At 44.8% G+C, this 22,104-nt stretch overlaps 2 protein-coding genes across 2 annotated transcripts; both read right to left on the bottom strand.

The window, feature by feature from the left end:
• Positions 1 to 4,609: 4,609 nt before the first annotated feature.
• On the bottom strand, positions 4,610 to 6,653 carry LOC307200498 (putative olfactory receptor 10D4; the record flags this gene model as incomplete). The annotated part of the gene is made up of 2 exons (XM_079949036.1): positions 4,610 to 5,561; positions 6,592 to 6,653. The coding sequence occupies 2 exons, from the start codon at positions 6,651 to 6,653 to the stop codon at positions 4,610 to 4,612; spliced, it is 1,014 nt and encodes a 337-aa protein (XP_079805162.1).
• Positions 6,654 to 12,171: 5,518 nt separating this feature from the next.
• On the bottom strand, positions 12,172 to 20,152 carry LOC307200497 (uncharacterized protein; the record flags this gene model as incomplete). Its single annotated transcript, XM_079949035.1, has 3 exons — positions 12,172 to 13,121; positions 14,779 to 14,848; positions 19,232 to 20,152. 3 exons carry the CDS (start codon positions 20,150 to 20,152, stop codon positions 12,172 to 12,174), a joined length of 1,941 nt encoding a protein of 646 aa, XP_079805161.1.
• Between the last annotated feature and the right edge of the window lie 1,952 nt (positions 20,153 to 22,104).

Raw genomic sequence — 22,104 nt, 5'->3', positions numbered from 1 at the left:
ACCAGAAACACAGTGACAAACAAAAATGCCATCTCCAAGCAAACTCCTTTGAGATGTTACTATTTCAAGTAAATTGAAGTGTCTAAGACCCCAGTGATCATATCCCTATGGCTCTTTGATTGCTTATACAGTGGTACCTCAGGTTACAGACACTTCAGGTTACAGACTCAGCTAACCCAGAAATAGTACCTTGGGTTAAGAACTTTGCTTCAGGATGAGAACAGAAATTGTGTGGCAGCAGCAGCAGGAGGCCCCGTTAGCTAAAGTGGTACCTCAGGTTAAGAACAGTTTCAGGTTAAGAATGGACCTCCAGAACGAATTAAGTTCTTAACCCGAGGTACCACTGTATAAGAAACAGCTCTTAATAGTTCAAGTATATTGCATAACACAGGGGTCAGCAAACTTTTTCAGCAGGGTGGCCGGTCCACTGTCCCTCAGACCTTGTGGGGGGCCGGACTATATTTTTTTGGGGGGGCGGGGGGAATTAACAAATTCCTATGCCCCACCAATAACCCAGAGATGCATTTTAAATAAAAGGACACATTCTACTCATGTAAAAACACGCCAATTTTTGGACCATCCGTGGGCCAGATTGAGGAGGTGATTGGACCGGATCCGGGCCCCGGGCCTTTGTTTGCTTACCCACGGTGTAACACCTCATTATCATCATCATTGCAGTCCTTTCAGGATTGACAATGACAGCTTTCACATATATCCTTTTTTTAAAAAAAAAAAAAGAGTATTATGAAAATGCAAACATACAAAAAAAGGAAAAATAATAATCATAACATAGAATCATAGAGCAGAATTGTAGAGCTGGAAGGTACCCCAAGGATCATCTAGCCCAACCCCCTGCAATGCAAGAATCTCACCTAAAGCATCCATGAGAGATGGCCATCCAACCTCTGCTTAAAAACCTCCAAAGGAAGGAGAGTCCACAACCACCCGAGGGAGACTCTTCTACTATTGAACAGCTTTTGCTGTCAGAATCTCCTTTCTTGTAACTTGAAGCCTTTGGTTCAGGTCCTAGCCTCCAGAGCATGAGAAATCAAGCTTGCTCCATCTTCCATGTGACAGCCCTTGAGATATTTGAAGATGGCTGTCATATCCCTTCTCAGTCTCCTCTTCTCTGGGCTAAACATACCCAACTCCCTCAACCATTCCTCATAAGGCTTGGTTTCCAGATCCATGATCATCTTGGTTGCCCTCCTCTGCACTTGTTACAGTAGGGTTCCTCAACCTCAGCCCTCCCGATGTTTTTGGCCTACAACTCCCACGATCCCTAGCTAGCAGGACCAGTGAGCAGGGATGATGGGAATTGTAGCCTCAAAACATCTGGAGGGGTGAGGTTGAGGAAGCCTGTGTTAAAAGGTAAAGGTACCCCTGCCCGTACGGGCCAGTCTTGACAGACTCTGGGGTTAGTGCGCCCATCTCACTCAAGAGGCCGGGGGCCAGAGCAAAAGCCTGTGTTACAGCTTCTCAAAATCCTTCTTAAATTGTGGTACCCAGAACTGGACACAGTATTCCAGGTGTGGTCTGACCAAGGCAGAATAGAGTGGTATTATTACTCCCCTTGAAGTAAATCATTGTACTTTTGTTTTAATAGGATTTTATATTATGACTATGAAATACAAATGCTTTGAATAACAAATACAAATAAGCATACAAAAGCAAGGCAGGGCATTTAAAATTATAGGCATTGGAAATAGTTATACCCAGGATTAACTTATATTTCTCAAGATGGCAAAGTGAGTCTGAAACATAAGAAATAAAATCCCACCAAACAAGAGAACAGAAAAAAACACAACAGAAGGTAGGCATTAAAATAATATAAAATGAACACCTGCAGCAGAGACTTTTTCATCAAGCTGGAAAAACTATCTTAGTTGTTTTATGGTACATTGATAAAACACCTTGTGAGACATACACGAAAGGTCATTCAGAAATTAATAAATGGAGACTAAAACAAGAATAATGAAATTTTGCATAGACGACATTTGCCCAAATTCATCTCCTCTCTTATGTAAATCATTTCATTTGGTTCATATGTAGTTTGGGAGGAGATGTCCTGGACTCCCAACTGGTATGGTATATTTTAACTGAAAAATATCCCTAGTGGTTAGACACTGACGTCCAGAGATTATTTGACCATTTCCCCCTACAATCACTGCTTCTGCTAAAGACAAATGTTGGGTCCACCTAAAATCAGGCTGTGTCTCAGTTCTGAAGCATGGAGAGAGAGAGAGAGAGAGAACAGAGAGAGAGAGAGAGAGAGAGAGAGAGAGAGAGAGAGAACGAGAGAGAGAGAGAGAGAGAGAGAGAGAGAGAGAGAGAGAGAGAGGGCGCTTACTTCTTTGTGTTCCTCATGTTTCCAAATTTGTCTTCGCAGATATCTTCTTATCGCTAGACAACATGTTTGTGTCCCCCAGAACAGCAGTGTATAATGCCACGAAACATATCAGCACATTAAAACCAGTGGGAAGTATTCTTCTCAAGAAAAACAGGCTATAGTTGCAAGACTGCTTAGCTTTCTCAGGATTGAGTTCTTTGGTCACATGGAGTTCAATGCGGACTAGTCTAGGGTTCAAGCTAGTCTTGGATATCACACTGAGTTCAACAGAAGCGTACATAAATGTGACTAACTTAATCTGGATCCAACTGCAGAGATATCCAGAAGCCTTCACTTGAGGAATCAAGTTTGGGGTAGCAGTATTCAAGCATTCGAAAGAATGGGGGCTCCAGTGAATTCACTGGCAGTGCACCAGTGCAACTGTCTAATCCATCCTAGAGCAGTTTGGTTCCTTCCAGACTACAGCTCCCATCATCCATAGGCAGCTTGGCCAAGGGTGATGGGACCTGCTGTGCAAAGCCATCTGGAGGGCACCAGGTTGACAAAGGCTGTTCTAACAGCACCATTACTATATTAAGAATGATAGGGAAAAGAAGAAATCTCCAAGATTCTTGACCACCATACCATGTGCTGCAGAAAGCAATATACTAGTGATACATTCATGATTACATTTGAAGAGGACACTGAATTATTATTATTATTATTATTATTATTATTATTATTATTGTATACCTCCCTACATTTGCAGGGCTCGTGGTTCACAACATAAAATCACATCAGAAAAACACAAAATGCATAATAAAAACAAAAACAAGAACAAGAAGAACCCAATAATCCCACACACACATTTTATTTTATTTTTCAAAAAAAAAAAATTAATTTTCCACATCTATAACAAAAATAACAATTAACTCCTTCAATTTACTATCTTCCTCTCTTTTCTTATTGGCTTAAATCCATATTACTATACAATGTTCTTATTCTAATCCTAGGCCTATCAGATACTTTCAGGTATCTTCTAATTATCTTATATTACAATATTTAACTAAATAGTCTTTAAATTTCTTCCAATCTTCTTGGTGCTCCTCTTCTTTCTGATTGTGGATTCTCCCAGGCAGTTCTGCCAGCTCCATAAATTCCACACACACATTTTAAAAGGGCATTGGATGTCAGTCAGTCAATGGCCTGATTAAAGAGGAACGTTTTTGCCTGGCGCCTAAAGGTGTATAATGAAGGCACCAGGCAAACCTCCCTGGGCAGAGCATTCCACAAACTGAGAGCCACTGCAGAAAAGGCCCATTGATGTGGATCCACCCTCCGGATCTCTCACGGAGGAAGCACACTAAGAAGGGCCTCACAAGATGATCTCAGGGTCCAGGTAGGTTCATATGGAGAGAGGCAATCCTTGAGGTATTGCAGTCCTAAGACATTTAAGGCTTTGTAGGTCTAAACCAACACTTTAGTATATGTGCTGTCAGAGTGAGCACCAAAACCAACACTTTGAATTGGGCCCAGGAACTAATTGGTAGCCAGTGCAGCCCAACCAGGATAGGTGTACAGTGGTACCTTGGTTCTCAAATGCCTTGGTTCTCAAATGCCAAAAACCCAGAAGTAAGTGTTCCAGTTTTCAAACATTTTTTGGAAGCTGAACGTCGAGTTCAGCTGTCAGCTATTGTTTCCAGAGCACCTGCACCAATCAGAAGCTGCGCCTTGGTTTTTGAGCATTTCAGAAGTCAAACGGACTTCCGGAATAGATTGAGTTTGGCGCTTTTGTTTTTGCTATTTATTTTGCGTTTTTATTTCTGAGGCTTTTTCAGTTAATTTGTTTTTGTGACTATGTGGAACTCAGTCCAGCTACTGATTGATTGATTGAATGTGTGACTGTGAAAATGGATAAAAGCCCCCCATCTAAACAATGACTATCATCTTTGCAGGTAAAAAATTTTTAAAAAAATTTTATCATCTACAATACTGTCTTATTTATTTTATAGTACAGTACATTAATTATTGCTTTCATTTTATGGATCAATGGTGTCGTTAGAGAGTAAAATTCATGTTAAATTGCTGTTTTAGGGGTTGTTTTTAAATTACTTTCTATGGGAAAGAGCGCCTTGGTTTTGGAACACGTTGGTTTTGGAACAGACTTCCGGAACAGATTAAGTTTGAGAACCAAGGTACCACTGTAATATGCTCAAATATGCTCAATAAAAGGCCAAAATGTTTATTCCAAGCATGCACCCTTTAGGAACATGATGTTCCTTAATGTGCCATCAGCTGTGGGACTGTCTGCCTCCCCATTAGTTTCTTCAGGGCTGCTTTCACATCCTTATTGCGCAGAGTGTAGATGACTGGGTTGAGCATGGGTGTAACAACATTGCCAAAGATCTGCACCGGGGTGACCAGGACCCCACTCAGAGACGGCTGGGTGTAAATCAAGGCACAGGGTCCAAAGAAAAAGGTAACCACCAGAAGATGGGAGGCACATGTGGAGGCCGCTTTGCGTCTCCCCTCCCCAGAATTCATCCGTGCAATGGAGTAAATGATGCGGACATAAGACAAGAGGATGAGGAAGAAGCAGGTCACACCCACAATGCCAATATTGTTGAAGCCCACAGCTTCGATAGTGGTAGTATCTGCACAGGCCAACCTGACGACTGGGAAAACATCACAGAAGAAATAATCTATTACATTAGGGCCACAGTAAGGCAATGTGAACGTGAGGCTGGTGAGAACGATGCCCTGAACAGAACTGGCGAGCCATGTACCTGCCGCCAAGATGACGCACACCTTCCAGTTCATGATGACCATGTACCGCAGTGGGTAACAGATGGCAATGTAGCGATCATAAGCCATGACAGTATACAGCAGGCACTCAGAACATCCCATAAAATGGTAGAAGAAGACCTGGGACATGCACCCCCCTACGGAGATGGTCCTGCTTTGTCCCCAAAGGATAGATAACATTTTGGGAGTGGTGACGGAAGAGAAACCAATGTCTAGGATGGCCAGGTTGGAGAGGAAAAAGTGCATAGGGGTGTGGAGATGAAAGTCGAGGAGGACGGCGGACATAATGGTCAGATTTCCTAGCAAAGTGCAGAGATAGAAAGCCAAGAAGACAGCAAAGAGGATGGTCTGGAGGCCTTCAGTGTTGGGGATTCCGAGGAGAATGAAATGGGTCACTACTGTGTGGTTCTTCTGATCAGACCCATCCCTACAGCAGCAGAAAAATAAGAACGTTCATGTTGTTTCTCCTCTCGTGCTCTTAATTGTGATAGGAACATAGGAAGCAGCCTTAAACCACATCAGGCTACCTGGCGCAATATGGTCTACACTGACTAGCAGTGTCACATACCCTCCAACCTTTATCCAATGAAAATAGGGACGTCCCATTCCATAATGATAATTTTACTGTTTATACCCTACACACCTTACTGGGTTGCACCAGCCACTCTGGGCAGCTTCCAACATATATAAAAACATAATAAAACATTAAACATTTTTTTTAAAAAAAACTTCCCTATACAGTATTGCCTTCAGATGGCTCAAGGGTCCAGTAACTCCATACCCTCCAACATTTCTCCAATGAAAATAGAGACTTCCTAAGGAAAAGCTGGGACGCAGGTGGCGCTGTGGGTTAAAGCCTCAGCGCCTAGGACTTGCCGATCGAAAGGTCGGCGGTTCGAATCCCTGCGGCGGGGTGCGCTCCCGCTGCTCGGTCCCAGCGCCTGCCAACCTAGCAGTTCGAAAGCACCTCCGGGTGCAAGTAGATAAATAGGGACCGCTTACCAGCGGGAAGGTAAACGGCGTTTCCGTGTGCGGCTCTGGCTCGCCAGAGCAGCAATGTCACGCTGGCCACGTGACCCGGAAGTGTCTCCGGACAGCGCTGGCCCCTGGCCTCTTAAGTGAGATGGGCGCACAACCCCAGAGTCTGTCAAGACTGGCCCGTACGGGCAGGGGTACCTTTACCTTTACCTAAGGAAAAGCTGGACATTCCAGGATCAAATCCGAAACTCAGATGGCTACTGTAAATCAGGAATGTCCCTGGAAAATAGGGACACTTGGAGGGTCTGCTGTCATGCCAGGACAACTTTAATCCACTTTAATTGCAGAAACCTAAATTTCCTGTTATGCCCTCCTACAAAATCCAGGCAGTCAGCAGCCACCTGTCTCTGAACCCTAAGGTTTCATTAAACTTTTGTAGCTAATACCCACTGGTGCCCTGCCACTCCCTTCATTTTTACACTACCATTTCAAAGCCACCTAATCCTGCAACCATTGGCACTTCTTGAGCAGCAAATCCCATAGTTGTTTTATGCATTTATGTGAAGAAATAAACCAATGTTTACCGTGCAACACGAGTCAAAGTGTTGGTGCTGACCTTTAAAGCCCTAAACGGCCTCGGTCCTGTATACCTGAAGGAGCATCTCCACCCCCATCGTTCAGCCCGGACACTGAGATCCAGCGCCAAGGGCCTTCTGGCGGTTCCCTCATTGCGAGAAGTGAGGCTACAGGGAACCAGGCAGAGGGCCTTCTCGGTAGTGGCGCCCGACCTGTGGAACGCCCTCCCATCAGATGTCAAAGAGATAAAGAATTACCTGACATTTAGAAGACATCTTAAGGCAGCCCTGTTCAGGGAAGTTTTTAATATGTAATGCTGTACTGTTTTTAACACTGATTGGGAGCCGCCCAGAGTGGCTGGGGAAACTCAGCCAGATGGGCGGGGTATAAATAATAAATTATTATTATTATTATTATTATATGGTGACGTGGAAAACCAATTCAGGTGCCAGAGAAATTTGGATGCAAAATGAAGCCAATTCCCCATAACTCCTTCACCATCATTGTGATGCCACCAGCTATTCTCACATCAGCCACAACAATTTGGTTGTGGAAGAATGCCATCTCTCACAGATCTATTCACACACACATCTGCCTTTTGACTTACCTACAGGATGCATTCAGTTTTCCAGAGCACATAATCAATTAGTGCAGAAGAAATTAATGTTCTAATTCAAACTCATGCACAACTAATGGGAGAATGAATTTTAGAGACATTACTCATGAACACCATACATAGTGCCACACTGTTCCTTAACTCCAGTGGCTTCACTGCTTTTATGCCATCCTCTTTTGCTCATCCTGGTGTCTCAACCAGGTTTGTTTGTTGTTTAACAGTTTGACAATCATAAGGGACTTGATCCCTGATGGCTCACCAGTTCCCCAAGCCTGAAACCTCCAAGGAGATAGCAAACAAAGTGCAGTGGTTTCATCATTTCAGACATTACCTTATGCAAGATAGATATGTTTCCCAGTATGTTTCTGACCACAATTCAAAGTGTTGGTGTTGACCTTTAAAGCCCTAACTGGCCTCTGCCCAGTATACCTGAAGGAGCATCTCCACCCCCATCGTTCTGCCCAGACACTGAGGTCCAGCTCTGAGGGCCTTCTGGTGGTTCCCTCACTGCGAGAAGTGAGGTTACAGGGAACCAGGCAGAGGACCTTCTCAGTAGTAGCACCCGCCCTGTAGAACGCCCTCCCATCAGATGTCAATTTTCTTTTTTATGTTTTAATGTATTTTTAATCTTTTAAAATGTTTTAATGTATTTTTAATCTTTTGTTGGAAGCTGCCCAGAGTGGCTGGGGAAACCCAGCCAGATAGGCAGGGTATAAAAAAAAAATTATGGTGATGGTGATGATGATTACAAGATGGGAAAACATAGAATCATAGAATCATAGAGTTGGAAGAGACCACAAGGGCCATCGAGTCCAACCCCCTGCCAAGCAGGAAACACCATCAGAGCACTCCTGACATATGGTTGTCAAGCCTCTGCTTAAAGACCTCCAAAGAAGGAGACTCCACCACACTCCTTGGCAGCAAATTCCACTGTCGAACAGCTCTTACTGTCAGGAAGTTCTTCCTAATGTTTAGGTGGAATCTTTTTTCTTGTAGTTTGGAACCATTGCTCCGTGTCCGCTTCTCTGGAGCAGCAGAAAACAACCTTTTTCCCTCCTCTATGTGACATCCTTTTATATATTTAAACATGGCTATCATATCACCCCTTAACCTCCTCTTCTCCAGGCTAAACATGCCAAGCTCCCTTAGCCATTCTTCATAAGGCATCGTTTCCAGGCCTTTGACCATTTTGGTTGCCCTCCTCTGGACACGTTCCAGTTTGTCAGTGTCCTTCTTGAACTGTGGTGCCCAGAACTGGACACAGTACTCCAGGTGAGGTCTGACCAGAGCAGAATACAGTGGCACTATTACTTCCCTTGATCTAGATGCTATACTCCTATTGATGCAGCCCAGAATTGCATTGGCTTTTTTAGCTGCCGCGTCACACTGTTGGCTCATGTCAAGTTTGTGGTCAACCAAGACTCCTAGATCCTTTTCACATGTACTGCTCTCAAGCCAGGTGTCACCCATCTTGTATTTGTGCCTCTCATTTTTTTTGCCCAAGTGCAATACTTTACATTTCTCCCTATTAAAATTCATCTTGTTTGTTTTGGCCCAGTTCTCTAATCTGTCAAGGTCGTTTTGAAGTGTGATCCTGTCCTCTGGGGTGTTAGCCACCCCTCCCAGTTTGGTGTCATCTGCAAATTTGATCAGGATGCCCTTGAGTCCATCATCCAAGTCGTTGATAAAGATGTTGAATAAGACCGGGCCCAAGACAGAACCCTGTGGCACCCCACTAGTCACTCTTCTCCAGGATGAAGAGGAACCATTGATGAGCACATCACAGAAGAAATACCACTTCTGGGGGCTCGTGACCAGGACTCATGAACAGAGGTGAGGGATTGGCGGAGGAGGCTGAAGAGAGTGAACTTGTGTCTTTTGGTTTAAGGCTGGTTGGTTGTCTGAGCTGTTTGGAGATTTGATTGTGAGTTTGTGGGTGTGGCTGTGTGCTCTACCAGAGCACAGGGTCTGAGGGGGAGGGGCTACTGCTGAGAGGAAGGCAGGCTGAATGAAGAAGTGAGTTGGGGGAGGAGTTAGCAGCCAGCAGCTGTTCTACTTAGCTGTAATATCAGGCAGACACTCTTTACACCCCTTAATTTGTGTGTCTCCTAAAAAAAAGAAAATCCCATCTGGCAGCTATCTTTGCAGGACAGGAGTCCTTGCACATTGTAATGATATACGCTTTAGAACGGAACTGTGTTACGGGTGGATTTTTGCAAAATTGGTAAAACGTTCCCCAAAAAGCTCAACAACTTTGACCTAAACAAAAAACAACTCAACAATTTTGTCCAGATTTTCACTTTCAGGAATACTAAGAACATCAGCATTGAGGCCCAACAAGATGTGGTGTTGGGAGAGGGTGTGTCTACCTAATAATAATAATAATAATAATAATAGCAGACACACAATGCTGGATTGGGATCACATTACTCTGGAGTGAAAGTTAACCCTTTCTCTCATGTTTAAATAAAATTTTAAAATCTCTCCCTAAATTTATTTTCACTCTGTGAAGCAAAACATACAGGTATTGTATGTGGTGCAAATAACAGATTCAGTTTGGCTAGTGTGAATCAGGAAAGCAGGCATGATCCCAGTCTGAATCAAGGCCCCCTCACAACTGCAATTTATATAAGTAATAAATTAAAAGGCAACTTTCTGAAACTTTTAAAAAACTTTTAGAAACAGATCCTGTTCATTGATCTCTTGAAACATCTACTTTGACTCTGAAAAATTATATTAATAGAACAGTAGAACAGTAAAGCATAGGGATGGGTGTGTACAATAGGGATTGTAATGTTTTTGTTAATCTCCATTTCTCATCTTTGCAGATTTAAGGTCATTTCTCCACATTTCCACATCAGCTTGCAATTTCTTTAAAAAAAAAAAACTCATGAAAACTCATTGTATTAGGGGCAAATTCCTCGTAATATACGAACTTTTATACATGATTGTGCTTAACACACACATTTTTGTATACATTCATTTTATGGTCACTTTATCTTGCTGTATATGTTTTGGTACACATTACAGTATTTGCAGTGCAAAATTCAGTGCAAATTTTGAAGGATGTGTTTCAGTTCATGTATCATTTCAGGAAGTGAGAACTAGGTAGGTCCACCTTTAAATGTGAACTGAATCAAATGTTTCACCCCAGTGAACGAGGTGATGCTGAAGACACCTCTCACATGACTCTAATGTTTCTGATACAAATAAACTGGCATGCAATCGTCATCTCCGGAATTTCACTTGTAGGACTTGTAGGAATTCCACTTGTCAAATGGAAGAAAGAGGACGAACACAGTGCCAGAGGGAAGAACAAACTTTAATGGGCTCAAGTTACAGGATGATCAATTCCACATGAACCTCAGGAGAAATTTGTTTATGGCAATGGAGCCAGTTAACTACAGGTGTGGTAAGCTCTCTGCTGCTAGAGGTCTTCAAAGAGAAGCTGGGCAGCCATCTCTGTGATGCTGGGTTTATTTTATTAAGCAGGATGCTGGGATAAATGGTCTACAAGGCTTCCACCATACTCTATGACTCTGTGCCCTGATTCAAGCCATTTGTCATGGCAATGGTGCATGTTGTGTACATGTGTAATAAGCTATACTCGCCATCCTTCTTTTGCTTGAAGCAAGATGGTTGTCCAACTGAATCACTCCAAGAGACGTTCTCAGGCAAACCCATAATAGCAAGGCTGAATTCTCCAGTGCACCTTCCTCAATCACCGATTGCAACTGCAAGAGAAGCCCACTTGAATTTGCGAGTGGAAGCTCACAGGTCAAACATCAGGGATGGAGGCTTCATATAGTTTCCACATCCCCTCAAAATACTTGACTGTGCAGCCAGTTCACTGCTTAGCCACAGGTCAACAAAGCATGTTGGGCAATTACGCATGTACATCAGTTACATACCTTTGTCCTGTTGGGGGAAACCATGTGCTTGAGATGTGCTTGAGGTGGTTTGGGTATGACTACAGCATGGGTAGGCAAACTAAAGCCCGGGGGCCGGATCCGGCCCAATCGCCTTCTAAATCCGGCCAGCGGACAGTCCGGGCATCAGCGTGTTTTTACATGAGTAGAATGTGTGCTTTTGTTTAAAATGCATCTCTGGATTATTTGTGGGGCATAGGAATTCATTCATTATTTTTTTCTAAATATAGTCCAGCCCCCCACAAGGTCTAAGGGACAGTGGACCGGCCCCTTGCTGAAAACGTTTGCTGACCCCTTGACTACAGTCTTCTACTCAATCATTTCTCCAAGCCATTTTCGGAATACATCATGCTATTATTCTCATTGTTATCATAAGAATAATCTTCATCAACATTATGGTCATTGTCCAAAGGTCCATCTAATCTAGCATTGTGTTCTCACATGGACCAAGCAGATGCCTATGGGAAGCCAGCTAGCAGGACAGGAGCAAAACAGCACCCTACTTATGATTTCAGAGACATACTAGTAGCCACTGGTAACTTTATCTCACAAGAATTTTTCTAAAACCCTTTGAAGGGCATCCAAGTTGGTGGCCATGACTATACAGTGGTATCTCAGGATGTGAATGGGATCCGTTCTGGAGCCCTGTTGGCATCCAGAAGCAAACATAACTAGCGATGGCACGTCTGTGCACGCACGCGTCGCTCTTCGCCACTTCTGTGCATGCGCATGACGTCATTCTGAGCGTCTGCGCATGCGCGAGCAGCGAAACCCAGAAGTAACGCGATCCGTAACTTCTGGGTTGCCACAGAGCACAACTCAAATGCGCTCAACATGAAGCATATTCAACCCGAGGTATGACTGTATCTTAAAAGTGTAAGATGCAACCAGGAACAGACTTTAGAAAGATTTGTCTGAGCATGCACATGGGAGAAGAACTATGCTTTCCTGCCTCCTAGTCTCAAGACAGCAGCTTTCATCTCCTTGTTTCTCAGAGTGTATATGACAGGGTTCAGGAAGGGGGTCACTGTGGTGTAAAACACAGCCACCACCCCTCCCAGTGGATCTTGTGCTCCTGGTCTTAGATAAGTAAAGGTTAGAGGAATATAGCAGATCATTACAATAATGATATGGGATGTACATGTAGAGAAGGCACGCCGTCGCCCCTCAGCACTACGAATCTTTAGGACTGCCAAAATAATGTACATATAAGAAATAAGGAGAAGGAAAACACAAGTCATGGCTACAAGACCGACATCAATCAAGGTCACCATCTCATTGAGGATTGTATCAGCACAGGCAAGTTTCAGCACAGCTGGAATGTCACAGAAGATATACCTCACCTCATTCGCTGGTCCATAGGGCAAGCGGAAGGTGAGAGCTGTCTCCATGGCTGAGTGCAAACAACCACCTGCCCATGTGCCAATAGCAAGCCAGAGGCAGGCATTGCGGTTCATGAGGGTGCCATAATGGAGAGGCCGGCAGATGGCCAGGAAGCGGTCATAAGCCATCACGGTGTAGAGGAAGCATTCTGTGCACCCCACAAAGTGGTAGAAGAAGAGTTGGCTCACACAACCAGCAAAGGAGATGGTCCCACCACCCTCCACAAACCCAGCAATCAATTTGGGCACCACTACGGTTGAGGTGGCAATGTCCAAGACGGACAAGTGGCAGAGGAACCAGTACATGGGCTTGTGCAGCTGTGGTTCACATATCACAGCCAAGAGGACCAGGAGATAACTAAGGAGGGTCAGCAAGTAGATGGACACAAAGAAGCAAAATAAAGCAGCATGTAGCTCAGGTGGGTATGGAATCCCCAAGAGGACAAAATACATCAGTGCTGTTTGATTTTCGCACTCCATTCTTTGAATGCCTTTAAGGTTTGTCACTACAATGTACAAAAGAGAGTGACAAAAGATATGAAGCTTTGGCAAGCTCTGTGTAACATTTTGGATATCACACCAAGCTCTTGTTGTCTGGGAGGAGAGAAGTGGTGAGATGTGGAATATCCATATTTTCCACCCTAAATTCTAAAGATTCAGGCATCATCTCAGAGTCTTGGTGCAACAATCACGCAACTTCATCCCCAGGGTTCATTTCAATCACGGTTCATCAGTACTTTCTTCCAGAAGCTACTTTCAGATACATTCCGCATGTAAGCCAGGAAAATGCAAAAAGAGAATGCTTTTAAATAATGAGCACCATACCTTCTCCAATCCTATCCTTCCTCCGGACATACAAATGCACAAAATAAATTGTGGGGAAAGAGTTCTAGGTTGGAGGACATGATATAACCAGACTTGAATGCTGGTTGTCTACATTTAGTAGTTGGTCACGTTTTCTCCCGCATATTCCATGCAACTGAGGAAAAGGTTGTAATCTGATAACAGTCCTTATCATAATGGAGACTCTTAGGAAGGAGAGGTCCAAGCGATACAGGTTGTGGACTTGGGTCCTGAAGTCACAGAATCCCACCTGCTTATTCATATTGAGATGCCCAGTAGAAAAGGTTCTGTGCCTTTTTCGTGCCTTCACTCATCTATCTGGAGAGACAGCCAATCCCTTTTCTGTCCTTCAGCCAAGTTTGAACCCTGAAATAACAGCTGGTGTTCAGTGGCCAGCACAGCAGAAGGAGTGCTCTCCTCTAGAGGTCCTCAGTTTCTCATCATAAATCCATCCCTAACATTCTCCCACAGCTCTGGATTTTTCCTATAAGTTCTTCCCTTTTTTATAATACTGTGTTTGTGTCTGATCTTCTTTATATCCTCTCCCTCCCTTGTGCATTTCTTTCCTCCCTAGGTTTCTGATTTCCAGGCTTTGGGGATTTGAAGGCATTTCTGAACTCTTGATTGCGCTGTGTGTTTTGATCATAACTATGTACCATGGGCTTATAATAACTCCATTTGGAGTTACATCAGATTTTCAAAATATCATCATGGCAAAGTGAAAGGCCATAACTCAGTGGTAGAGTGCATCTTTTGTGTGCAAAAGGTCCCTGGTTTTGTTGGCAATACTGTGCTGGATGAACCAATATAAGGCAGCTTCCTACATCCATGCTGAATTTACTGTTTCAAAATACAAGCTGTGCTTCCTTTCCCACATACATGTTCATGGCTTCCTTTAGTTTCCACGGGGAACAGTATAGCTGCCAAAATTAATAACAGCAAACAGGCCTGTTGCCCTTTCGTGGTTGGTAGGGATGAAACCTGGAGGACCAATAGGAAGAGGAGCTAGAGCCAACGATAGGCAAAGTCACTCCCTGATTGGTTGGAAGTAAGAAGGCAGGCAGGTGCGGAATCACTGAACAGACTGAAGCTGGCACAGGGAATATCCAAATCACCCTAATGAACCAATCTCCACTGCTCTTGTCTCTTTGCACATAGATTTTTATTATTTGTAGCTCGAACTAAGTTTCTACATAACAAAGTTCCTACCTGAAAGCAACTGCATGATCTAAGAGACCTTACACAGGAGCAGGCGATCTTTCAGGTTACCTGGTCTCTGTTAAGAATAATTGTTTAATGCAGTGGCATAGCGTGGGTTGCCAGTGCCCAGGGCCATGCAGAGGGGGTAGTGGTAGGGAGGTAAACAGGTGGAGTAGGCATGCACATTCACCTGGGAGATCACAGTTGCAGAGATACAAAAAGAGTCATTCATTGTCTGCAGAGGTCACTTCCTGGTTCACATGGAGTAGCTGTTTTCAATGGAAACCAGCTACAGAAGCAAGCAACTGTATTGAGGCAGCACCGGATGTTGAAATTTTGTATCCCCGAACAATTTTGCGCCCAGGGCAACTGCCCTTGTGACTCCCCCTCCCCCCATGCTACTCCACTGGTTTAATGTATGTTGAAATGGAAGACTGAAGCATATTTCTGTACTGGAAAAATTTTATTTTGATACAAGAGCCAGTTTTTGTTTATCCAGCAGCTTCTACATGAACAAAGAAGAAGAAGAAGAAGACGACCTCCAAGGTGACCTGGTAGCTGATTGTCAGCCAATGTACTTCTCTCAGTACAGGTATAATAGATGCATATCCAGTTGCTTCACTCGAGAGCCTGGCCACAGAGTTCTGCACCAGCTGCTGCTTCCAGGCCTCAGGACCACATTTCCTCATGTCACTGGTACCAACATGCACTCCAACCACTGAATCCTTCCCTGCCCTGACTCTGTGGTGACATCTCTTTCCTTCCTGAGAAAGACTTTCATTTAAAAATTTTTTTTAAAAAAAAAAAAAACCTAACCTCACATCACCATTTTTTCACACTGCTTCACATAGTCAACTACAATTCAATGAGTGATGTGAAGAGTTACAGCTCCATGGTACAGTATCTGCTTTGTTTTCAAAAAGTCCCAGGTTCAATCTCTAGCATCTCCAGGTAGGACTGGGAAAGGACTTTGTCTGAAGCCTATCCCTCCCTCTCTCCTACACATTTAAAAAGCCATAGAATGTTAATCAGCCAGACAACTGGCTGAAGGGAAATATTTTCACCTGGTGTCTAAAGATATGTAATGAATGTGCCAGGCAAACCTCCTTAGGGAGAGCATTCCACAAATGGGGAGCCACCACCGAAAAGGCCCATCCTCTGGACGTCTCATGGAGGAGGCACTCAAAGAAGGACCTCAGAAGATTATTGTTTATTGAATTTCTATACCGCCCTATACCCAAAGGTCTCAGGGCGGTGACTACAGATGATGATTGCAGGGTCCGAGGCAGTACATATGGGGAGAGGCAGTCCTTGAGGTATTGTGGTCCTGTGCCATTTAAGGCTTTAGAGGTCAAAACCAGCACTTTGAATTGGGCCCAGAAACTAACTGGCAGCTGGTACAATCAGGCCAGAATCAGCTTAATATGCTCAAACCATCTTGTCCTGGTGAACAACTTGACTGCCAAATTCTGCACCAGCTGGAGTTTCTGAACCATCTTCAGAAACAGCCCTACATATAATATGTTGCCATAATCTAACCTAGAGATTACCAGAGCATAGACAACAGAAATTAGGCTATCCCTACCCAGATAGGGGCATAGCTGGGCCACCAGCCAAAGCTGGTGGAAGGCACTCCCCACCACTGGGGCCACCCGAGCCTCAAGTGACAGCAAATGACCCAGAAGTAACCCCAAGCTACATACCCACTTCTTCAGAGGGAGCGTAACCCCACCAAGAGCAGGCGACCTCCCATTCATCCACTCTGGGGAACCGCCCAGAAACAGTGCCTCATTCTTATCTGGATTGAGCTTCAGTTTATTGACTCTCATCCAGTCCATTACCAAGGCAAGTCAATGGACCACCACATCCACTGCTACACCTGCAGTTGTAACCGAGAAGTCGAGCATGATGTCTCTCTACTGACAGAGATCATCATACAGGGTGACCAAAGCAGTTGTGTGCCAAAACCAGGCCTAAACCCTGATTGAAATGGATCTAGAATATCCATTTCCTCCAAGAGCGCCTGGATCTGGTCCGCAACCACCCACTCAAGAGCCTTGTCAAGAAGGGGAGATTAGCAACTGGCTGGTAGTTACTTAGATTTTCTGAATCCAGGATTTACTGCTACCTCCTTTAAGCAGGCAGGGACTACCCCCTCTTCCCTTCCAGCCCCACAAAGCAAGGGCAAGGAAGGGGTCAAAGGGTGCATGGCTGTTGCTTCTTTCTCATGCCACCCTCCCCTAGCCAGATCATCCCAGCCTCGCAAAGCAGGTTGGGACTGGCATCACATTGGTGGCAAGGGTTGGGCTCGTGCATCCGCACCCACCTGCCAGCCCTGAATGCCAGGAAGACACACTCCACCACTGCCCTCTTTCAAGAGGGCATTGATCACTTCCCTAGCCCAGACAGCTGCCCCATTTCCTGCTACAGTGGTACCTCAGGTTAAGAACTTAGTTGATTCTGGAGGTCCGTTCTTAACCTGAGGTACCACTTTAGCTAATGGGGCCTCCCATTGCTGCCGCGCAATTTCAGTTCTCATCCTGAAGCAATGTTCTTAATCCGAGGTACTATTTCTGGGTTAGCGGAGTCTGTAACCTGAACCTGAAGCATCTGTAACCTGAGGTACCATTGTACTTTTAATCGGTCAAGAAGAGCAAGGGTCTAGAGCACAAGTGATCGCCCTGACCGATCCAAGCAGTTTGTTGACATGATTGAGCCTTACAAACTGAAAGTCACCCAACACAACAGGACCAGACAGGGCTCTGGACACCCCTTGAGATTCACCTGCTATAATAGATGATGAATAATAATAATTGTTTTTATTCATCTCCTCCTTGCTAAATAATCTTGCTTCTCTGGGCCTTATCTCAGACACATTCCAAACAATGAAAAGGACTTCCTGAGTAAAGGGATGTGGCCTGGGAAGGTTCATGGCCTGAGAAGAGCCTTGAAGGTCACATCGTGAGGTCTGGAGGGCTGTATTTTGCTCCCAGGCCTGAGGATCCCAATCTCTGGAACAGCAATGTGCCCTCATGTTGCGTGTCTAGACCCCGCAACCACCCCTCGTTGAGGAATAAAACACACCAGGACACAGATATTAGGTTAATGTTATTGGGCAAATTTAGGCCACAAATTTACTGATTACAGAATGTGAGCAGTAATAGGCTTAGGTATTTGAATGGACCCGGCTATACCTGACTCTTGCCTGCTGTGCAGGGAGTCCGGTAAGGGTAAACCACCAGAAGGGGGAGCCCTGTCGATGCAAACCAACTCAAGCTCCCCCAGGTGTTCCTGATGGGGTTGTGTCATGGCCCTAGCCCCACCCCAGGCTTCAGACAAGATCCACACCCCCAGATTCCTTTAACAGAATACCCTTAAGCTTGGAGGAGCAGGTGATGGCCACACCTCCCTTCCCCCATCAAAAGATCAAACAATGCCTAACCGCAAACCTTACAAAGTTGTGACGATTGCTATGAGGTAGGTGAAAACCAAATGGCCTGTGCAAATTTTGTCAAGTGGAAAAATTCCTACCAGGCCCCTCAACAGCGACCAACCAAGGTCCATAGCAAGGCCAATGAAAACCTGTGAAAAGAGAGGAAGGGCGGGAGATTGAAGGAGCGAGCCAAGAGGAAGCCCTCCGGCTCGCGCCTCTGTTTAAATGGTCGCGGCCACGCCCCCACCAGCCAGCAGATTGGCTGGCTGAGTGGTGACGCAGCCAGGATCCCCAGGGCAATGCCGCCACCCCTTCGTCCGCCACCCCGGGGGAGAGTGGGTGGCCACGTGGTCCACCACAACTCCTCCCAGCTAGGAAGTGGGGGGACTTTTCTATTGGAAGACACAAGATTTGCCCACCTTGGAAGAATGGCAGATGCAAGTGATCGATTACATGGAATTGGCAGAAATGACTGGCAGAATCCGAGATCAGGGAGAAGAGTCGGTGGAAGAGGACTGGAAGAAGTTTAAAGAATACCTCCAAAAACATTGTAAAATGTTTGAATGTTAAAATGATGTTGGATACAAAGATAATATGGCATTAGTGATTTGGTAAAAAGAAATATGTAAAAATGACGTGGAAAAAAAAGGGGTAAGACCAGAGTATTATTATTATGTTGTGACTAAACAAATGATATAAAGAATTAAGTTATAAAGAACATGTGATAAATGGTTTTAAAAGAAAAGGAAACCAAATGCATAATAGGCTGAAATGTATAATATTGATTAAGACTGGAAAGAGGGTAGGAAACTGCTAAAATTGATTGTGTAAAGGGGAACACAGAAAAGGGAGATGTGAGGAAGTCAGGAAAGAGGGTTATAAAGATAGTAAGCAAGTAATAACTTTTTCTTTGTTTATTGTTGTTTTTGTCGTGCTGTTTTTGATTGTCTTTTTTTCTGTTTTTTGCTTTTCTTTTTTTCTGATTGTGACATCTGTTTTGTTGTGAAAAACCTTAATAAATATTCATTTAAAAAAAGGAAGTGGGGGGACTTTTCATATTGGGCCATCCAGAGGTGAGAAGCTTAATCTGATGTTCTGTTTCCAATTTGTTTCCTCCTCTTCAACGGAAAGGACCTAAGCCCCCTTCATCCTCTTGAAAGCTGCCTGAACTTCCTTGTTCCGCAGAGTGTAGATGATGGGGTTCAACATTGGGGTGACCACATTGCAGAAAATCTGGATGGGTGTAGCTAGCACATCGCTCAGGGACGGCTGGGTGTAGAGGAGAGCACAAGGCCCAAAGAAGAAGCAAACGACAGTCAAATGGGACGCACAGGTGGAAGCTGCCTTGCGCCGGCTTTCCGCCGAGCGCATCTTCAGGACCGAGATGGCAATTCTGACATAGGATGTGAGGATGAGACAGAAGCAGGCCATGGGCACCACGCCGATGTTGGTGAAGCTCACTGTCTCGATGATGTAGGTGTCGGCGCAGGCTAGCTTGACCACTGGGAAGATGTCGCACAAGAAGTAGTCCACCTCGTTGGTTCTGCAGTAAGGCAATGTGAAGGTCAAGCTGGTCAAAATGGTGGCATGGAACGAACTAGTGAACCATGTGCCCGCTGCCAGAAGGGCACATACTTTCCGGTTCATGATGACTGTGTACCTCAGTGGGTGGCAGATGGCAGCATAGCGATCATAGGCCATGACTGTGTAGAGAAGGCACTCGGTGCTTCCCAGGAAGTGGTAGAAGAAGACCTGGCACATGCATCCGCCTAAGGAGATGGTTCTGCTCCCTGCCCAGATGTTGGCCAGGAACTTGGGAGTGCTGATGGAGGAGAAGCCCAGGTCTACCACAGAGAGATTGCAGAGGAACCAGTACATGGGAGTGTGGAGGCGAGCATCAGTGATGATGGCAGAGAGGATGAGGAGGTTGCCGAGCAAAGTGATGAGGTAGAAAGATAGAAAGACGGCAAAGAGGATGTTGTGTATGCCTTCGGTGTGGGGGATGCCAAGGAGAATGAATTCCAAGATTACGGTGTGGTTTCGCATTTCAGATCCAACCATGTTGCTAAAGGGATATTTTTTGGTTGGAGGGGGAGAGAAAAAACACAGTCTTGATCAATTCTTCAGAAATGCAGCGAAACTATTTAGGATACTGAGTTGCATAGGATCTACATCTGTTGTGAGGAATCTGTAGCCCTCCAGATGTTGGTGGAATCTCAACTCTAATTAGACCCAGCCTGCATGGCTGATGGACAAGGATGATGGGACTTGTAGTCAACATCTGGAAGGTTCCCCATTTTACAGGAGCTGGAAGTAATTCTCCAAGGTTTCAAACAGAAGTCTTTCCCAACCCTACCTGGAGCATTGAACCATTTGCAGCTTTTGTCAAGCATATACACCCAGAGTCAGCTCTAGATATTATTGGAGGAGAAGAGCCCTAGCTCATCTTCTTCCTCCTGTCCTGACTGGCTATCTGACATAGGAGGGACACACTGTAAGGCAGAGCCTGGAATGAATAGCAGCTGAGGGAAGGAAAGCACCAGGGGTTGGGGGCTGGAAGCAAGTGAGCAGCAGAAGGGAGAGGAGAGGCTGCAAAACAGATTGGAGCATCAATTGGACTGCAAATCCCTTTGAACTCTTATTTCTGAGTAAGCTTGCATAGTGTCAGGCTACAACCTCTTAGAACTTACTTCTGAGTAAGCCAATAGGATTTGCAGCTAGGTAAGCATTTTTAGGATCAGGCTGTAAAGTGCTGGGGTGTCCAGCAATGTGCATAAATGTGTGAACTGTGCCTGTTTCTGCAGAATCTCATTCACAGATCTTTTCCAGATAATCTTCAGGCAAAGCACCCATTTTGCTATCAAGCTTTCAGCACACTCCATGGGAATCATTCCAGAATTAGCCCTGCAGAAATCCATGCCATGAATTCACTGTGCACCCTTTGGCCTCAGTTCCTCCATCTCTAAAATGGGAAGCTGCCCACCTCATCAGAAGGGCAGGTTGTAGCAGCTGGAGTGGGTGATCAAGGCTAAATTAGGTGCCTCCAGCAGCTAAGAGCCTGGGGTAATTCTGCTAGCATTTCACCAAAGGACAGGGTGAAGATTTTAAATGGATTTTGCAAATGCAGAAGTTATATTTGAATAATAATGCAGTAAAAGCAATTATCCTGAATCAGGCTGCAGCAGAGCATGGAAGCAATTTCAGCAGAAGGAGAGAAGGGAAGCAGGAGACTCTTTTAATTAAGAACTAATTCTGAGCTCATCCACACTTACCTTTTATCCCTGCACTTTCTAGGCATGTGTTAAAGCGTCGTGTCCCAGTGCATTCCCTGCACAAACCTGTTCCGAATGCTGAATCAGAACAAATGACAATTTGGATTTTCCACATATTGCTGTTTGCTCCAGTTCAGCAGTAAAGAGCAGTTTTTTTCATCTGGAAAGCAGCAGGACAAAAATAAAAGTGCTCAGATATCATAGAATCATGGAGTTGGAAGGCACCATGTGGATGATCTAATCTAGGGATGGCCAGCTCCCAAGAGACTGCGATCTTCTCACAGAGTTAAAAACTGACAGTGATCAACCCCATTTTGGGGGGTTCAGGTCAAAGTAGTTGAGCTTTTTTTAGAAAGGAAAGCCCTGTTTTGGGGGGTTAAGGTTGCTGAGCTTTTTTTAGGGAAGCCAAGGTTGTTGAGCTTCTTTGGGGGAGTCAGTGATCAACCAGTGATGTACCACAGACGTCCAGTGATCTACCGGTACATCACAATCTACCTGTTGGACGTGTCTGCCAACGCCCTGCCATGCAGGAATTTTTCACCCAAGGTGAAATCTCACAACCTTGAGATTAAAAGTCTACCAGCTGAGCTATCCCAGCTTTGTGGCTCTTTGACGTATGGACCTATTCCTAGAAACATGGCACAAAAGGAAGTCCGGATGAGCCCTCAGTGGTGAGAAACATGTGTGCTACCAGGTCTTTTTATTAAGCTCCAACTCCCATCAGCCCTTGCCAGCATGGCC

The sequence above is a fragment of the Podarcis cretensis genome (assembly GCF_951804945.1).
Source record: "Podarcis cretensis genome assembly, chromosome: 13".
NCBI classification, from domain to species: Eukaryota; Metazoa; Chordata; class Lepidosauria; order Squamata; family Lacertidae; genus Podarcis; species Podarcis cretensis.
The sequence above is the reverse complement of the archived record's forward strand: the minus strand, read 5'-3'. Positions and strand labels throughout refer to the sequence as shown.